Consider the following 19,991-nt stretch of genomic DNA (forward strand, 5'->3'; position numbering starts at 1 on the left):
GCTTCAGGCATAACTGAATCCAAAGGTTCCAACAATGTCATTAGTCCTGTTTCCGTATCTCCAGCTCTGCTTATCTCTTGAAGTTTCATTCTGGGCTTCTCCAGTCCCAGATGCCTATATCCCCAGCTTAGCAAATCCAACTAAGAGGACAGTCTATCCCAACAATTCTAACCAAAAATTCCGATATGTTCTGGTGGGTCACATATACATCTCTGAAACAAGCAAGCAAAGACACTGAGGAAACAGAACTCTGGCTGGCCTGCCCTGGTCACTTGCACACATCTGTCATAATGGTCATGTGAGAGTTCAGCCCCACCTGAGATACCGGGACTGGGTTCCTTACAGGAAAGAAGAGTTCTAATATAAAGGGTCGTGAAACCAGACTGTTAATAACAAGAGATATCCACTGTAGGTTCATTTACCTATCATTTACTGATTGATTAAAATCTTGTCCTTTTGTGCTAATCAGCACGGTCCCTAACAGGGGTTACAACATTCAATATAAAGCATTCTAAACTTTTGGAATGAATGTTGAACTGATTTTTTTTTGTATAATTTCTTTTTAAGATTCTTTCTAAGTAATCTCCATACTCCATGAACTCACAACCCCACAAGAGCTGCATGCTCCACTGACTGAGTCAGGCGGGTGCCCCTGTGCTACATCATTTTAAGTAAGTTTTAATTTGGTGTGATAATAGTACCAGCAGAAATGATTCTATTATAGTTTCCTGGTGGAAGTTTCTTGTTCAAAATCTGTTTGAAGGAGGCGCCCACCCTGTAGCTAGGACCTTCCATGTAAATTCTGCTTTTCTGCTGCTCCAATCCTACAAGGCACTTGGTAGGTGTGATTTGATCCACCCACCCAGCAATTAAGATAATGCCCCCATTCCACTCTGTCCTTTCCTACCTGGGTCTCAAAACAGCACTGATATGTGCTCAGTCCAACAAAGTATCACGAGAAAGTTTCAGCTTCTGATTCTAACACTTCTTTTTGCAGGGATCTAATGAGTGCACAGGACCCAGTGTGTTGGGGTAGAGTAGAGGTAGAGCAGTGAGAAGCCGTGCCTTCTGCACTGTTCTTCCAGATTCTTTCTCCCAATCTTCTCTCTTTTCCTTTCTTTCTCAACCTCCAAATTCCCCAAGTCTCCGAACATACCTCACTAAGAGTCAAACACTCCTGTATTTGTTAACAGATTCAAATATATGCCCCAGAACAGGAGAAGGTCTCCCTCTCTGCCAAAGCTTAGGTCCACCAGATCACCTGCCGCTCAGACAGATTGCTTTTCAATGTCATTGAGATTTTCAAAAAATCATCTTAAATCATCTGTACTAGTGGAACAAAAACAGAGTGGCTATATAAATGTTGACAATGGTTTTATTCTTTCCCAATCTTACAGGGTTAGAGTAGCTTACACTATATTATATACTTGCTCTATTACTCAGTACATGTTCATAAGTGAGGTTCTATTTCTTGTGCTCACATCTATTATATAAGAGAAGAAGTGCTGTAAAGTATCCTGCAAATGTTAGATGTTGTAATCCCTAATACATTTTTTTTATAACACTGGGCATTGTCAAAATATTTTCAGTAACTTTCCCATTGAAGCCACATACATTAAGTTCTTACTCAAATCATGGGGATCAATGATGAAATAATTCTGAATTCATTTTTTTTTTCTTGTACAAAGTTTCTTCTGAAATCAGTGGCAATTCTGATTGTGGGCTAGCTCCAGGCAGCATTCTGCAGAATGACAATCATGTCCACTATTAATGGGTCATTGTGTCCTTCTTCCCCAACTGAATCATATATCAGTTTGGCTTCCTTGACTGGGTGGCTCAGTCAGTTAAGCACCAGCCTTCGGCTCAGGGCATGGTCCTGTGGTCCTGGGATGGAGCCTCACATCCACCCTCTCCCTCTGCCATTCCCCTGCTTTGTGCTTTCAGGCTCTCTCTTAAATAAATAAATAAATAAATAAATAAATAAATAAATAAATAAATAAATCTTTTAAAAAATGATATTGCAGTCATCTAAATAAAGTTTCTTTTGATGATATGACTATCATAGGAAGGTAAAACCTATCTCTTGGCATTTGTAATGACATGGATGGAGCTCAAAAGTATAATGCTAAGCGAAATAAGTCAGTCAGAGAAAGACAAATACCATATGACTTCACCGATATGTGGAATTTAAGAAACAAAACAAATGAGCAAAGAGGGAAAAACCGAGGGAGAGACAAACTAAGAAACAGACTTTTAACTATAGGGAACAAACTGATGGTTACCAGAGGGTAGGGGAATGGGAGATGGGGGTGATTAGGATTAAGTAATACACTTATGATGAGCACTGGGTGATGTATAGAATTGTTGAATCATTACATTATATACTTGAAACTAATATAATACTGTATATTAACTAACTGGAATTAAAATAAAAACTTAAACAAATAACAAAAAAAAGAAAATCATCTCTAATAATGAAATGTATAATATTTTTAAAGATTAAAACTCCTTAGAAGAGTTTACGAATTTTAACAATACTCAATTTTAACTCTCTTAATGTTTTATTGCAAAAATATTTTTAAAAGTTATTTACTTATTTTAGAGAGAGAGAATGAGATATCATGAGCAAGTGGGGCAGAGGGAGGAGAAATCCAAGCAGATTCGGTGCTGAGTGAGAAGCCCAACTCAGGGCTCAATCCATAACCCTGAGATCACCACCTGAGCCAAAACCAAGAATCAGGTGCTTAACTGCACCACGCAAGAACCTCTTTTTGCAAAAATATTAAAAAGAATGTTTAAAAGCTTCAATAACTTCATCACTCTAGTAAAGATGTCTTTTTAGTTTTTCTAAATTTCCTTCCACCTTTATCTGTATGTGCAAATATATTATATAACTGTGATCACAGAACATGCACTATATAGAGAGTACATCTACTAATGATTCTTAACTAGAGAAGATTGCCTTGCAGGGGACAGTTGAGAATATCTGGAGATATTTTTAATTGTCCCTACTAGGGGCAGGTAGGGGCTACTGGCATCTATTGGGTTTCCAATAGATGAACAAAAAGACTACAGTATACAGCTCCCTCTCAAAAAAAGAATTATCCAATCCAAAATGTCCATAGTGGCAAGGTTGAGAAACCCTGTACACACACACATTTGTATTATACTTTTAACAACTATTGTATCCTTTTTTATTTTTATAAAATTTTTATAATTATCACTTATATCATCTAGCTGGCAATCATTATTTAGGTAATGATGTCCCCACTCTTAGATATAATGTTATGAGCATCTTCATACATATGGCTTCTATATTAGTTTGAATTAAATTCCCATGAGTAAAATTACCTTAATAAAGGGTATTATAGATTTTATTTTATTTTATTTTATTTTATTTTATTTTATTTTATTTTATTTTATTTTACAGAGGGAGTGGAGGAGGGGCAGAAGGAGAGAGACAGAATCTCAAGCAGAGTGTGGAGCCTGACACAACAGTTTGATCTCACAACCCTGAGATCAGGACCTGAGTTGAAATCCAGAGTCTGATGTTTAACTGACTGAGCCATCTAGGCACCCCAGGGTATTATAACCTTAATGACTCTTAAAACTGGTATACATAACTTAACAAACATTAACTTTGGCAAAATACATTAATTATTATCAGTTTATCAAAGAGAATTAAAATTTGCCTTTAACCACAGTTTTTTTTTTTTTTCCCACAGTTTCTAATGCTATAATTTTGTAAGTGGGAAGTGATGGTGCCGAGAGAGGATTATATCTGACAGCTTTGGCTTTTTGAATATACAGTGATATTTGAGGGGCAAAGAGGATATCTCTTTACCCAATTTATATTTGCCACTGTTTTTTTTTTAAGATTTATTTATTCATGAGAGACACAGAGAGAAAGAGGCAGTGACATAGGCAGAGGGAGAAGCAGGCTCCCCATAGGGAGCCTGACATGGACTCGATCCTGGATCCTAGGATCACACCCTGAGCCACTCAGGCATCCCTGCCACTGTTTCTTGAAGTATCACATAAGTGGGGAGGGGTAATCCTGTATTTTAGCCTTCATTAAGAATAGAAGTACTGACATAGACACAGAGAAGTGTGACAGTGTCCTATTCATCTTCCTTTCCTTAGTGCCTACCATGGGGTCGAGTAGGGGTACACTATAAAGTTATATGCATGATCAATATTTGTTAGATGGACAGATGGGGTAGGAGTAGTCACTTGAAGCAACTAGCTGAATGTGACTGACTTTACTGGGGCAGATGACAGCATAGAAAGCATTGTGTTCCCATAAAACCAGTAGCACTCATAGTGGCATTTGGTTCCTAGTTCTCATTACACTTAATGATTTAGATTGTTGCTCCTGCTAGCACAGCTTCTAGGAATATCTGCTAAAGTTGGTGGTAGAGTCAAGATATTGAAGATCTGGGGACAAACAACATGCCTCTTTCTCTTAGCCAGGACGAAAAAACACTCTCTAGTAAGATAATACTTGTTTTTGTTTAATTCAACAGGGATACAAAGGCACTAACAAATTAATGAACTGATTGATGAATTTTTAATAACTAGGGAATAGTGTATATGCCACAAAATTGAAAAGTATAAAAGAATATGTGAAGTATTCTTTCAAGCTGTGGTCTCCAGCAATCCTGTTTCCCTCCCTGGAGGGTCTACCAGAGATATGTTAGGTATAGGCTAGAAACTGCCATCACCAAGAAATCCCAAAATAAGGCATAAAAGCAAAATGGAAGTTTGCCTTTCTCATGTAACAGTCTGGAAGTATGTGGTTCAGGCTGGGGAGTGACTTTGCTCCACAAAACTCATCCAGGGACCTAGTGCCTTCAGTCTGGTTGCCCTGCCATCTCTTACATGTTCTGCTTGGTAGAAGCTGATTCAGTCCCATGTCTATACTCTAGGATGCAAGAAGGGAAAGAGAACATAGAGGGCAAACCATTTCTTTTTAAGCAATGACACAGCAGTTCCACCAACCTCTCTGCTCATATTTCATTGGCAAGAACTTTGTCACAAGGTCACACCTAGCTGCAAGGGGAGCTGGGAACGTAGTTTTTAGTCAGGTGACTGTAAGACCAGCCCAAAATGCAGAGAAGAATTGATGTAGTCGTTGTTGGTATCTCAAAGTAAGAATTGGGTGCCTGGGTGGCTCAGATGGTTGAGTGTCCAACTCTTGGTTTCAGCTCAGGTCGTGATCTCAGGATTGTGTGATGGAGCCCTGCATTGAGCTCTGCACTTGGTGGGGCATCTGCTTGGGATTCTCTCCCTCTGTCCCTCCTGCCCTGCTGCTCGTATTCTCTAAAATAAATAAAATCTTAAAAACAAAACCACCCACTAATAATCCTTTTTACCAGGTGGTAATGATGTCAACTGGATTATGAATCATTGAATCTCAGTATTTTTTTTTATTTATTCACGAGAGACAGAGAGAGACAGAGAGAGAGAGAGAGAGAGAGAGAGAGAGGCAGAGACAGGCAGAGGGAGAAGCAGGCTCCACGCAGGGAGCCTGACGTGTGACTCAATCTCGGGTCTCCAGGATCACACCCCAGGCAGAAGGCGGCGCTAAACCGCTAAGCCACCAGGGCTGCCCTCTGTCTCAGTATTTTTTTTTTTAAAGATTTTATTTATTTATTCATAGAGACACAGAGAGAGAGAGAGAGAGGCAGAGAGAGAAGCAGGCTCCATGCAGACAGCACGACGTGGGACTCGATCCAGGGTCTCCAGGATCACACCCTGGGCTGCAGGCGGTGCTAAACCGCTGCGCCACCGGGGCTGCCCTCTGTCTCAGTATTGAATTGTGATGCTGGAATGTCACAACTAGATCCTTTCAAAATACCAAGACTAAAGTAAACAGAAATCAATACAGGCCTGATACTTCAACCCATTTCATTACTAGATTATTTGTCCTTTTTTTTTTTTTTTTTTTTTTTTTTTTTTTTTTTTTAAGGAGGCTCTCTGCCCAGTGTGGGGCTTAAACTCAAGACCCTGATATCAAGAGTCGTATGCTCTACTGACTGAGCCAGCCAGGCACTCCAAGATCATTTATCTTCTTTAACTCATTCTTCTCTTTCTTTTATTTGAATCTGGAGGTGACTGGCAATCGTCTTTCCCAACAACACTGGGCACACTTAATCTTTTAAAGTTGTGGAAGTGGGTGAAACTTACCTTTGTTGATCTCAGTTCTTCACCCTCTTACACTGAGCATACAATAGCTATGGTGTCCCAACCATTCAGAACCCCACATCAAGGGCACACATGGTTGCTCTCCATGTAAGGCTAATGGCTACAACATTTTCTCTCTTCTTATCCAACAAATACACCTTTAGTGTTCCACTTACACCTGGTTGATAAGGCTGAAAAGCTGGGGGCTGAGAAGGAATTTAAGGAGTGGTTGAAATGTTGCTGCTTGTGAAAAGAATTCAATTTGACTATGTAGAACTATTGCCTCACCTATTTTAAAAGGCCTAGAGTTTGTTTTACTGTCTGTAGGACCAAAATAAATAAATAAATAAATAAATAAATAAATAAATAAATAAATAAATATATTCTGTGTTTAAATTGCAAACATTGGCATCCATGAAGAAACAACTCCAAATATCATTTTTATAAATTGCCACTTCTTTTCTGAAACAAAAACAAAAACAAAACAAAAACAAAAAAACATTGCACAATATAGAAATAATCAAGCAGATGGACTTTTCTCTCTTCTCCCTTCCTATGGTCATTTTGATGTCATTAGCAGAAGAGCTGAAGCCATCTTTTATCTTTTTTTTTTTTCTTTTTCTTTTTTTAGTGCACATGTGCATGGGGGGGTTGGAAAGGGGCAAGGGGTGAGAGAGCAAGAGCAAGAGAGACTTTTTTTAAAGATTTTATTTATTTATTCATGAGAGACACAAAGAGAGAGAGAGGCAGAGATACAGGCAGAGGGAGAAGCAGGCTCCATGCCAGGAACCTGATGTGGGACTCGATCCCAGGTCTCCAGGATCACCCTGGGCTGAAGGCAGCGCTAAACCGCTGAGCCACTGGGGCTGCCCGGGAGAGAAATACTCTTAAGCAAGCTCCATGCCCATGCCCAGCTCAGAGTCCAAGACAGGACTCCATCTCATGACCCTGAGACCATGACCTGAGCCAAAATCAAGAGTTGGACACTTAACTGAGCTGCTCAAGTGCCCTATTACTATCTTTTCTCACTGTAAATCTTCATTATAAGGGTTGACTTGGTGATATGTAAGTTGACTATAGCTATCTTTAGTTCTCTTTAAAAAAAATTTTTTTTTAAAGATTTTATTTATTCATGGAGACACAGAGAGGGAGACAGGGAGACAGAGACATAGACAGAGGGAGAAGCAGGCTCCTCCCAGGGAGCCCGATGTGGAACTCTATCCTGGACCTGGGATCACACCCTGAGCCAAAGGCAGATGCTCAAACACTGAGCCACCCTGGTATATCCTTCTCTCTCCCTTTCTCTCTCTCTCTCTCTCTTTTTTTTTTTAAGATTTATTTACTTATTTTTAGAGAGAGTGAGTAGGGAGAGGGGCAGAGGGAGAGGTAAAAGGGAATCTTAAACAGACTCCATGCTGAGTGCAGAGCCTGATGCGGGGCTCAATTCCACAACCCTGAGATCATGACCTGAGCTGAAATCAAGAGTTAGATGTTCAACCAACTGAACCACCTGGGGAACCCCAAGCTATCTTTAGTTCTCTAAATGTGTTGCAGGAATAGTTAATATTAAAAAAAAAATCTGCTACTAATAAAGGATTCCGAAAAGACTACATGTATTGGCCAATATTTGACAAAGACTCAATAACAGACATATTTATTCAAAGACTGCAATGCTTCCCACATCACAGCACATGTAGAAAATATTAGTACTCGTATGGCACACTGATGGAAGTTGGAGCCAATCAGCCTTGAAACTGCCTGCACCTGGCCTCATCTAGCTGTCCCAAGGGTTGAAGGGAATCATTGCCTTGGCACAATCCATTCTTTTGGCAGCTGAGTTGGAGAAGACTTATCTAAAATGCTGGTATCCAAAATGTAGTCTTCACATCAGCAGCAGCAGCAGCACCTGGGGGCTTGTTAGGAATGCAAAATTGGGGGCGCGTGGGTACCTCAGTCAGTTAAGCATCTGATTCTTGATTTCAGCTCAGGTCGTGATCTCAGGGTCGTGAGATCAAGCTTCACATCAGGCTCCATGTTAGGCATGGAGCCTACCTAAGATTCTCTCTTTTCTTCTCCTGCCCCTCCCAACACTTTCTCTCTTATATATATAAAGAAAAAGAAAGAAAAAAGAAAGAAAAGCATTCCATTAATACTCTCAATTATTCTTTAAGTATTTTAATACTTCTGGCTTAAACTAACTGGAATGAATTCTGTTCTCTGAAATTCAACTTTGATTCATATAGTCAGCTGTTTTCAGGACCATACATGTATTCACTGATTTATTTAGCCAGTATTTATTGAGGGTCTTCTCTGAACCAGTGTTTATATATATTACATATCTATATATAATTAAAAATTATATTCCTTTTTTTCTTTAAAGACTTTATTTATATATTCATGAGAGAGAGAGAGAGAGAGAGAGAGAGAGAGGCAGAGACACAGGCAAAGGGAGAAGCAGGCTCCATGCAGGGTGCCCGACGTGGGACTTGATCCTGGGTCTCCAGGATCACACCCTGGGCTGAAGGCGGCACTAATCCGCTGAGCCACCCGGGCTGCCCCAAAATTATATTCCTAAGAAAGTAGTCCCATCCAAATAGGACAGAAAAATTAAAAGTTCCAATGCCAAACTAATCCCCATAAATAACAGTCCATATGTCCTCATTGATATACTGGAAAGAAGATGGGAATTGAGAGACAAAAGATTAGTTTTTCTGAACATTGTCAAAAGGAGACAGTAAGGACTTGCTCTACTTCAATGTTTCTGTGAGAATCAAATCAGGCAATGTATATGAAACTGCTTTGTACATAGTAAAGTTCTATGCAGTGCTATTTATTTATAATTAGTAATAATAGTAAATTTATTCTATGGACTTTTAATATAGGATGCTTATGATAGCACCTTTAAAAAATACTTTTGTTTGCTTTATTCTCAATTCAGTGGAAATTCTGATGATCGTGTAATGGCATTCTTTTTTTAAAGATTTATTTGAGAGAAAGAGCACAAATGGGAGGAGGAGCAGCAGAGCCAGAGGGAGAAGCAGGCTCCTCACTGAGCAGGGAGCAGGACGTGGGGCTTGATCCCAGAACTCTGGGATCATGACCTGGGCCAAAGGCAGACACTCAGCTAATTGAGCCACCCAGGTACCCCAATGTAATGGCATTCTTAGAGATAAGTCAGAGAGTGACTACTTTGTGAGAAGAATTTTCACGTTTGAAAAATATTCACAATAAGAAATCTTTCGATAGATGTGCTTCATTTAATACAATTGGTTGACAAATTTAAATCATACACATTTTGGTATATCTAGTGTACAAAATATAGCTTAGTTGGCTGAAAAATGTAATTATATCTTTTAAATGATCTCATTTCAAATATGGGTGAGGAGCAAATCAAATTATGGATAAATCTTTGAGACATATACATATACCTAAGTTGCACAACTTACATGTTTTATGTGCTTCCTTTTCTTAAGCTAGGAGAAGGAGAGCTTAACTCAGACCAACAAGTGTCTAGTCAGTGGCTACCATGTACAATGTTGTAGGTGATGAGAACACAAAAAGATGAATAAGATACGGTCCTATGCTACAGTCCAGTCCAGCATATCCAAAGCAGCAGCCAGTTGTACATGTGGCTATTGGTTACTTAAAATGCAACTAGTAGGGGGATCCCTGGGTGGCTCAGAGGTATGGCGCCTGCCTTTGGCCCAGGGCGCAATCCTGGAGCCCCGGGATCGAGTCCTGCGTCGGGCTCCCGGCATGGAGCCTGCCTCTCCTTCTGCCTTTGTCTCTGCCTCTCTTTCTATGTCTATCATAAATAAATAAAATCTTTTTAAAAAAATGTGACTAGTATGACTCAGAAATAGAATTTTACATTTTCTTTAATTACAACTAATTTAAATGTAAATAGCCATGTGTGACTAGTGGCCACTGCACTGGATGGCACAGGTCTAGCCAAACTCAATAACTGATTTGTGGTTAGGCTGCATGGGCCAAACACTTTTGTCTTTTTTTTTTTTCTTCTTTTCTTGTCTTAAAGATGATCTATTGATTTTCTGATCTTAGGGGTAGTGGTGGAGGAAACTGCCACAATAATTTCGGAAAGTACATAGTATCAAGGGAAACGATTATACAATTCTGTTAAAAATCCATTCCATTTGATTCAAATGCCCCCTAACATATTCAGAATGCAAAGACATTGCCAGGCCGAGAAAGCTGAAGGTGGGAAAGGTAAATTAAAAAAAAAAAAAAGGGGGGAATCCCTGGGTGGCTAAGCGGTTTAGCGCCTGCCTTTGGCCCAGGGCGCGATCCTGGAGTCCCACATCAGGCTCCCTGCATGGAGCCTGCTTCTCCTTCTGCCTGTGTCTCTGCCTCTCTCTCCCCCTATGTTTACCATGAATAAATAAAATCTTAAAAAAAAAAAAAGGTCTAAAAACCTAGTTTATGTGTTCTCTTTAGTATTCCTTGTCATTTTTAGTGGTTGCAGCATCAAAGATCGGGAAAAACAATGAGTGAATTAGTAACTTTCTTACTAAGGAAACTTCCTTGATGGGGTGAAATGGGGTGTTTCCAAGAAGTTTTTATTTTTCTTAAGTTAAAAAAGAAAAGAACCAAGAGCTCTACTTAACAAAAAGGCACTAAATACTGATTACTCCCAATTATTTCATCTTCTATACCATTGGGAATGATCCGTAGCACTTAGTACCATTTTGTTAAGTGTGAGCAACTACTTGTTAATCTTTATATTTTCATGTCAGTGAATTTACTTTGATAAATTCTATTTGCTCTCAACTGGGGATAGAAATGCTACGATTTTACTCTTCTTGCTTATTAAAAAAATTTTAAAGATGTCTAAAGCACTCTCAATTCACAGGAGTTAGAAGTGGAAATAATTTAAGTATTATTTCTAAGATTAAGTGGCTACCACTATGATGGTAAGAATCTGAATTTTACCCATCATTATTTAGTATCTGAGCTAGTCCTCTAAAGTAAATCTATTTTATTTTTGCTGACTTATCACAACTTTTTTTTTTAAAGAGGCATAATAAGGTAGTAGTTCCAGCCCCAAAGCAGATGTGCATGATGATAATGCCCAAAAGAGAATACCACTGTGGTTACACTTGACTACACAGCGAGCTAATAGTGCTCAAGCACTTCCTACAGGGTGCATCCACTTGGAACTGTGGCTTTTCACCATAACAAACCAAATGTAGATCAAATTAAAGGGGTTAGCTTGGGTACAGGACAGAGTGTCCTTTCTTGGGGGATCTCTGTCAAACACAGAAGTGATATCATCACAAGCATACTTGGGATTTGACAGTTTCATAGGAACTAATTGATTTGTCTCTGTCTGGGCTTTGTGTTAAACAGGTCTTTTTTTTTTTTTTTTAAGTTTTTATTTATTTATTCATGGGAGACACAGAGAGAGAGGCAGAGACACAGGTAGAGAGAGAAGCAGGCTCCATGCAGGGAGCCCGACATGGGACTCGATCCCGGGACTCCAGGATCACACCCTGAGCCAAAGGTAGATGCTCAACCGCTGAGCCACCCAGGCATCCCTGTGTTAAACAGGTTTTTGTTGTTGTTGTTGTTAAACAGGTCTTAATGAAAATATACCTCTATAGTTCCAATTCTTTGGAAATGTGGCTCACAAATAAGGTGTGCATAAGGGTTTTATTTGATTTTGAAAAAGCTGAGGCAGAAAACAAAGTTTTGTATATTCAGTCAAATAGTTGCAATATTGGAAATTGAGTTTGGGTATGAAAAGTTCATAGTTTGCATCGCCAGTTGTTCATATGATGTATCCATCAGAAAATAAAGATACTTCTCTATTGATTTCTGAGCCTTTTCTATAGAAATTAAATTTAAAAATGAACACTAAAACAGCTTTGTTTGTAATTTCTTATGGAAGCCAATTAAATTTCCTTATACTAATAAAAATGATGAAAACTATAATCTATTCATCCCTTTCTAGAATTACTACTACATAAGCCCTGGTAGAAATTAGTGAATAAGTTAGTATCATGATAAGTGAGTATAAGATCTGTGTTTGTGGCAGTAAATTTAAAAAATTATTCTTCTTGATGAGTACTGGATCTGGAATCAGATAGCTTGGGTTCTAATTCTTACTCTCTGGTTGGCTTGGTCTTTACGGCAGGTCCTCCTTAACCCTTCCTGGATTGTTTAATTGTAAAATGGGCAAAGTAATAATGCCTGTAAGAGGGCTTCTGTCAGAATTTGCTGACATGACCTGTATAGTGGCTAGCATAGTACCCAGCACACTGTGAATGGCTGTTATTACATGTGTCTTGTTTCCTTGACTTGACTGCAAGCTTTGAGAAGGCAGGGATGATTTCATATAGTTTTCTGGTCCCTTCATCACTTAGCACACTATCTTATAATTTTTTTTTACAGATTTATTTACTTATTCATGATAGACATAGAGGCAGGAGGAGACACAGGAGGAGGAAGCAGCAGCCTCCATGCTGGGAGCCCAACGTGGGACTCGATGTCGGGACTCCAGGATCAAGACCTGGGCCAAAGGCAGGCGCTAAACAGCTGAGCCACCCAGGGATCCCCCACTATCTTATAAATTACACTCAGTACTGAGATTTAAAACTAAATAGCAACTCAGGGTTAGATTATAAAGGACCTTGACTATCAGTTTCCAGTTTCCCCAGGGCTGCTCTAGACCTGTCTCCCATTCTAGTAGAGCCTCTGAATCCACTTTGAGTTGTGGTAATGGTAGTTCATGGCTGTTTCTTATCCTAATCAAGAGCATCCAATCCAATCAAGCATTCAGACAATCAGCCAAAGGCCTGAGGCTAGATGTAGTGCAAAAGAAATTCCAGATGGTCAGGGCATTTAGGAGCTGTTACTGGGTTTCTTAGGCATTTCTGGCTCCTGGGAGGTGTGTAATTTATCTCATTTAAGTTAAATCATGCAGAGTATAATTTATACCCTCCTTCTTTAGCTCTTCTCATGGTAGAGTGATTAGCTAGCTAGCATTCTCCTTATCGAAGGACTTGTCACTGAACAACTTATCAGCAATAAGCTCACAGATAACCTGTGGTCAATGTACAGATCGATGTCCTTTAAACAGACTATGTTTCACGTCTTCAGGTTTTTTTTTACTGAGCAGTTTGATGTGACCTATTCCAAAAAAGAACCAAGTTTCATGCTGGTACATATTCCTTCCCACCTTCTGTTAGTAAACAGAGTATAACTGCAAGGTTTCGCAAGGCTGGGTTTCCTTCTGGATTGGCGTGAGACTTGAATTTTAACCTGGTATAATCTAGGAGTTGGAGGTAGGCTTTGAGAATATTTTCACTATCACTATAAAATATTTGGAAAGTTTGGATAAGGCCTTCTTTCTGGCTCTTTTCATTCTTCCCAATGCTCTGTCGGTAATATTTCCTCATGTGGCCAGCACTGCAGCTCCCTCTTTGGTATTTCTTTTGTCTACTTCCATTCTATCTTAATCTAAAAAATAAATTTCTAACATTTTTTTAGTTCTGTCAGTGTACACTTGCAGCTGCACACAAATTTGATTATAAGCTCTATGGTGCTGTGAAAAGCTTGCATTTTTCCCCCCCAAAATGACAGGCAGTGTAAATTATAAAGTAAAAAACAGTGTGTGTTAAAGCACTGCCAGCAATAAATAAAAATGGCTTTTTTGGAGGAAATAACTTTGGAAATGAGGGAGAACAAGGTGGGAGGAGGAAACAATCCACAAGGTTAGGAAAGGAAGAGCCACATTTAGAAGAGCATGGAAGGATAAAGACAATGGAAACACTTAAGGGTCTCTATCCCAGGCAACCCTCCGGGGGTTAAGTCACAGAGGGCAGTTAGGTTGGATTAGATTTGCTAGTTTCTCTCCTGACAGATACTGGACCTTTATTTCCCAAGGACCACTCACTCCGCATTGTTGAGTATCTAACTTATGCCAGGGATCTGCACAGCAGGTGAGGAAAAAAACAAAAAAACAGCACAGTTCGTCTTCAAGCGTTTCTAGTCTTTAAAACAGAACACCCTAAGAGGTGAAGTATAAAGGGCCCTGCAAAAAAGAGAGAGAGAGACAGAGAGAAAGCAGCAAGTAGAAGCTTGGAAGAGTCCTCGGGGCTCCACGAACGAAAGGAGTCCTGGCCCGAGGGAGAAACAGAATTTTCCTAAGTTTCTGTATCTTTCAAAAATAAACGATAACGTTGAAACAGATTCATCAGCCCGAGAGCAAAGGGTTGGGATGAAGGATGACATATCGCACGGAAGATCTAAAACCCAGGAATTTACACACAGCAGTCCCCCCTAAGTGTCAGGAAAGAGAGGCCTAGATGACAAACGCTATCACGGGTCGCACTGACGTCCACCTGCGCCTTGCTAAATGTAGACCGCTGATCTCGAAATATCTAGTGAGGGGCGGGGAGAGGGTGCACCCACTCTCATCCGATTTTGCACACAACAGAGAGGGAGAGAGAGAGAAGCCTACTTTCATGGTTCCAAAAACCCTCTCCTCCCGTCGGCCTCTGTAGTTTTTAAGGGCTGTGCGAGCTCTCTCTGCAGGGAGTTTAGAGGTTTTCCCCACCCTCTTGTCAAGAGAATAAGAGCATTTAAATTAGCGGGAGGGCGGTTAACACCCGCAGCCCCGGCTCCCCTGCACGCCTCGAGGCCCGCTGGGGATCCCTCCACGCCCGGCTCCGGCGCGCGAGAGAATCCAGCGGCGCTAACGGCCGCCGCGCAGCAACGGCTCCCGGGCAGCGCGCGGCGAGCGTTGCGCGCTCGGGACTCGCAGGCCAGCGGCGAGTCGGCCCGGCGCAGGGAGGAGGGCGGGGCCGAGCCGTGGGCGGCTCTTGACGAACAGTCCGTGCGGCCAATTGGAAGCGCGGTCGACTTTTCCGCCTGCCAATGGGGAGCGGGGCCCAGGCCGGGGGGCGCTTCCCGCGGGCTGCGGCTGGATTCGATCCTGCGCGGCGGCCGCGAGGGCGGGGGCGGAGGCTCGGCCTGGGCGGCGGGGAGCGGATTAGGGGAGGAGGGAAGACCGGAAGCCACGGCCGCGTCCCCATCCTTAGATTCGCTCCCCGGGGCTGGAAGCAGAGACGGAGGAGGAGGGAGAGGCTGAATGTGGGCTCCGTAATAAAGGGGAGCGGCCGCTCCGGAGCCTCCTCCTGGGCCGCCCCCCGCCCCCCGCATCCCGCCCGCCCTCTGCGCCCGCCCGGCTCCCGCGGCCCGCCCGGCAGCGCGGCCCTTCGCTCGAGAGGCTCGGCCAGTGGCGGGGACGGCCGGCGGCGTCCGAGGCCCGCGCCCCGCCGCCACCCCCACCCGCTCGCGCGCCCGCCGGTCCCTCCGGCCGCCGCCATGTCCTCCTCCTCCTCCTCCCCCAGGGAGACCTACGAGGAGGACCGCGAGTACGAGAGCCAGGCCAAGCGCCTCAAGACCGAGGAGGGGGAGATCGACTACTCGGCCGAAGAGGGCGAGAACCGCCGGGAAGCGACGCCCCGAGGCGGGGGCGATGGCGGCGGCGGCGGCGGCGCCGGCCGGAGCTTCTCTCAGCCGGTAACAAAGCGCGGCGCCCCGTCCGCGGTGCCTGGCGGCTCCCGGGGAAGCAGGGCCGGGCGGCGGGGCCCTCCGCGCGCCCGGGGCCCCCTCCCTGCTGCTGCTGCTGCTGCTGCTGCTGCTGCGCGGGGCCGGCCGGGATTAGCCTGTCTGCCCTACCTGTTTCGCGCATCCCGACCGCGAATCCGGCTCCGGCCTGGCCGCAGGCCCCGCGCGCGCGCGCGCTCGTCCGCCGGCCCCGAACTCGGGGAGGGGAGCCGGGCGGGCGCGGGGGCGGGGGCGGGGGCGGCGGGGCGGCGTTGCTTGCGCGCCCGGGGGACTCCCGAGCGCCGCTCGAGCGCCGCTTGCTCTTTGTTAGTTCAACTCCGCCGGCGGGCGTCGGCGCGACCCTCGGTCTCCGCCTCCTGCCGCCGAGCCCGCAGCATCCGCGCGCCCGGCTCGGCCGCAGGACGGTTTGCGTGGGTTCGGCCGGGGTCCCTCTCCGCCTGGGCCCCGAGCACAGCCGCCACCCGCTGACAGGTCGCGCCCCGGCGCTCGCACCCCAGTTCTGGAGGTTTAATTTCAAAATGTTCACTCTTGGCAGGCATGGCGCGCGCGTGCATGCCTTTTTCCAAAAAAAAAAAAAAAGTGTTGGTAAGGTCTTAACACCGCCCTTGTTTTTAAGTAAAATCGTAAAATCGCCTTAGTTCTTCATTGGCCGTTTGCTCGTTGCACATTTGCCCCACGAAAGGAGGAACAGAACTCTGACTGCCTTGAACACACATTCCTGCATTCTTGTTGCTCTTGTTAGCTGGAGGCAGAAGGAATGTGAACAGTCGTCTGGTCCGCAGCTAGTAGTAGTAACTCGGCTTCAGTTGCATGACTTTAAGGAAACAAAGCAAAGCAAGTTGTCGCCCTTTTTTGGGTGCCCTTAAGGGGTCTTAATAATAGCCTAGATGTCCTTCAAACATTTAACACAATTGTGATTTTTTTTTTTTGTGCACACATATTCTACTTAGGATGTTTTCACTTTTTATAAGAGGCGAATTATTTAAGTCTTTAGTAATAGTTTGAATTTTTACGTAAAAAATTCTGGTCAAGTAGTCCGTGTTAGAGTTTCCAAATACCAAACAGGTTTCAACACGTTAGAAAAAAAGGAACTTTTTCTTCTTCTAAATAAATGTCTCCTCCTGGCTAAATAATAGCTTTTGATTTTTGTGCCTAGGTATTTGGAATATTCAGAATGTAACTTGAACATGCGAATAAAAGAAATGCATGTTTTCTTAAAAGTTTCAGTTCAAAGACCATTCCACTGTGGAATTGAAACAGGAATATTGTAACTGATATTTTAGATGGATCTCATGGATCAGTGTATTTCTTTTGCCAAAAGTCTTGAGTTTTTTGCATAGCAGCATGAAATATCTCCCTTCAGTGTCTTGGAAAGATACTTTAATCTGTTTATGAAAAAATTTGTTTTGAAAAATTGATTAAACATTAGGGCAATAGTATTATTTTGGATGTTGGTAAGAAAATAATATATAATTAACATATCCAAAGTGAATTGGATCTGGCAGTGGAAATTGCACTGGGCAAGGCTTGAGGAGAGTCAGAAGTCTTAGCTAGCATACAATCTATGTGCCTTTGGGAAAGTCAGTTAACTACTACTCTTGAATTTGCTTAGTCTGTAAAATATAAAAAGTTGAATCTTTCCATACCTGATGTTGTAGTTCAGTGATTAATGTAATGCCGCTTTTAAATTACCCAGGCAGGAACTAACATATGCAGATTAAGTTAAAAATTCTAATTTTTGTTTATCTTACAGTTTTGTTTCTTAGGGGAGAGTGAATTGCTTTTATTCAACTGTAGAATGCAATACTGTACTGTGAAATCTAATGAAGGCTTATTTTTCCTGTCTTCAAACTTTTTTATTCGTGTAATTTTTGGTACTATTTTGAAATAATTGCAACTATGGAAACCTGTACATAATAAAATTTTATTAGGATAGACATTCCCTAGATAGAAGTTTAATGTCTAGTGCGTCATCAGCCAGAAATATGATAATTCATCTAACTGAAATGGGTTTGGCTCAACCTCCAGCCATAGAAGAAATAAATACCTGGTGGTCAAACTGTTAAAAACAGTAAACGTAGATTAGATACAATAATAATCAAGCTTTTCCACTCCAGTTGGAGGTTTGTAAGATGCAAAGACTTCAAAGATTTACATTATTTTGCTTTGGATAATTAAGTTTCCATGAGTGCTTTAAAAATGATTAGATTTAAAGACTGCCGTAATTAGGAAAGCAGTGATGGGGCTCCTGGGTGGCTCAATAAATGTCTGACTCTTGATTTCGGCTCAGGTCCTAATCTTAGGGTTGTGAGATCAAGGAGTCTCCCCTCAAGCTCTACGCTGGGAGTCTACTTGTCCCTCTCCCTCTGCTCCTCCCCTCTCGTGTGTGCTCTCTCTCAAATCTTTAAAAAGAAAGAAAATGAGTATTTTTATAAATACTTATAATTTAAAGATGAATTGATCATTGTGAATGATCATGTTGTTTTAAGGTGTATAGACAAATGAGTTAGGAAAAGAAGAAATGAATTTGGATATGAGAAATAAGATACTTTAGATTTATGGCTTCTTGTACTTAATTTGAAGATCAAAAATTCCTAGAGTGTTTCATATCCACTTGACTGCATTGTTGCACAAAGCTGGATTATGGAGGTTTGTGCTATGTATTATACAATTACTTTATTCTTGTAGAGTGAGTAGTCTTAAATTTAGCAGTCATGACCTTCAAGATCATATTAATGGTACATTTCTGTATCTGCTTTATTTTTTTAAAAGATTGTTTATTTGAGAGAGAGTATAAGAGAGAGAAAGCAGAGTATGAGGGGATAGGCAGAGAGAGAGGCAGGAGCAGACTCCCTGCTGAGCAGGGAGCCTGATGTGGGGGCTCAAATCCTAGGACCCTGGACCATGACCTAAGCCAAAGATAGATGCCCAACCAACTGAGCCTCCCAGGCACCCCTGTATCTGCCTTTTTTTTTTTTTGTTTTTTTAAGATTTATTTATTCGTGAAAAGCACAGAGAGAGAGAGAGGCAGAGGGAGAAGCAGGCTCCCTACAGGGAGCCCCATGTGGGACTCGATTCCCGATCCAGAGATCACACTCTGAGCCGAAGGCAGATGCTCAACCGCTGAGCCACCCAGGCATTCATATCTGCTTACTTTTAAAAAAGCAGTTTGACTTACAAATATTAGGACTTTACTTGGCAAAACCAGTTGAGGAATTAAATTGGGAGATTACATAGAAAAGATCTTTTATAAAAGACTGGTATCAAAAAACATTTATAGAGTGCTAATTCATTTTGGAGGCTTTTAAATTTTTCATTCACTGTATTGTGCCGGTGAGTAAACAGGCAAATCAGATTGTTAAAGTGGTTTGTTTGCTGATGTGAGAATTTATTTCTCAACTTTTTAATAAATAGACTTACAAGATGGCAAAATGCCAAGATAAAAATGTAGATCCTAAGATTTCCTAGTGATATATATCATATAGAGAATCTAGTTTGAATTTATGATACACTACTATACTTTAAGGATCTGAATTACAAAGATGCATAGGAATATTATGATGGCTTGTTGGATGAATGTGGGATGGGAGAGGAGATGAGGTCACTTTGTTAGCTTAGCTCCCACAGGAAAAGTTTAGAGGCTGACAGTGAGCATGGTAACTATACCCTGGGCAATAAAAAAGTTAAAGGATGTGTGCCCTGGAGGGAAGTGCCAAAGTCTTGAGGCTTCTATAGCAATAGTGTTCCCTGTCTCCTTTAGCTAAGCTGCTGTAGTAGCGTGAGGATTTTCTGGCCTGATATTAGGAAAGAAGTGAAAAGTAGTAGATTTTACTATCTTTTTTTTTTTTTTTTTAAAGATTTTATTTATTCATGAGAGACACAGAGAGGCAGAGACAGAGAGAGAGAAGCAGGCTCCCCGAGGAGGGGAGCACCATGTGGGACTCTGATCCCAGGACTCCAGGACCACACCCTGAGCTGGAGGCAGATGCTCAATTGCTGAGCCACCCAGGCGTCCCTGCTATCTTTTGGTTTTAACAAGTGACTATATTTCATCATGTTAGTACATAACAGTGAAAAGAGCTGTTAATAGAGCCATAAGCCCAACCAAGGCAGTTGTCTTGGATCTGCTACCAACATGCTTTGTGACTTAACCTCTCTGGAACTCAACTATCACATGGGGAGGTTGGATTAGATGATCACTGTGATCTCTT

The 19,991-nt window shown here is 42.0% G+C and overlaps 2 protein-coding genes across 3 annotated transcripts in view; one reads left to right on the forward strand and one right to left on the reverse strand.

Moving 5' to 3' along the window:
* Nucleotides 1-15,981, reverse strand: part of GALM (galactose mutarotase) — a 110,095-nt gene extending 94,114 nt beyond the window's left edge. The window contains exon 1 of the mRNA XM_072770476.1: nt 15,892-15,981. The gene's annotated coding sequence lies outside the window, so the exon portion shown is untranslated. The remainder of the gene's footprint in view (nt 1-15,891) is intronic.
* The window catches only part of HNRNPLL (heterogeneous nuclear ribonucleoprotein L like), a 39,853-nt gene continuing 35,034 nt past the window's right edge, over nt 15,173-19,991 (forward strand). Inside the window, exon 1 of one of the 2 annotated variants that reach the window (XM_072770465.1) lies at nt 15,173-15,732. In XM_072770465.1, the coding sequence (XP_072626566.1) occupies nt 15,535-15,732 (198 nt within the window). In that variant the 5' untranslated portion in view covers nt 15,173-15,534. The remainder of the gene's footprint in view (nt 15,733-19,991) is intronic. The other variant, XM_072770464.1, reaches the window with a different exon arrangement.

This window comes from Canis lupus, chromosome 12, assembly GCF_048164855.1.
Source record: "Canis lupus baileyi chromosome 12, mCanLup2.hap1, whole genome shotgun sequence".
In the NCBI taxonomy this organism is placed as follows: domain Eukaryota; kingdom Metazoa; phylum Chordata; class Mammalia; order Carnivora; family Canidae; genus Canis; species Canis lupus.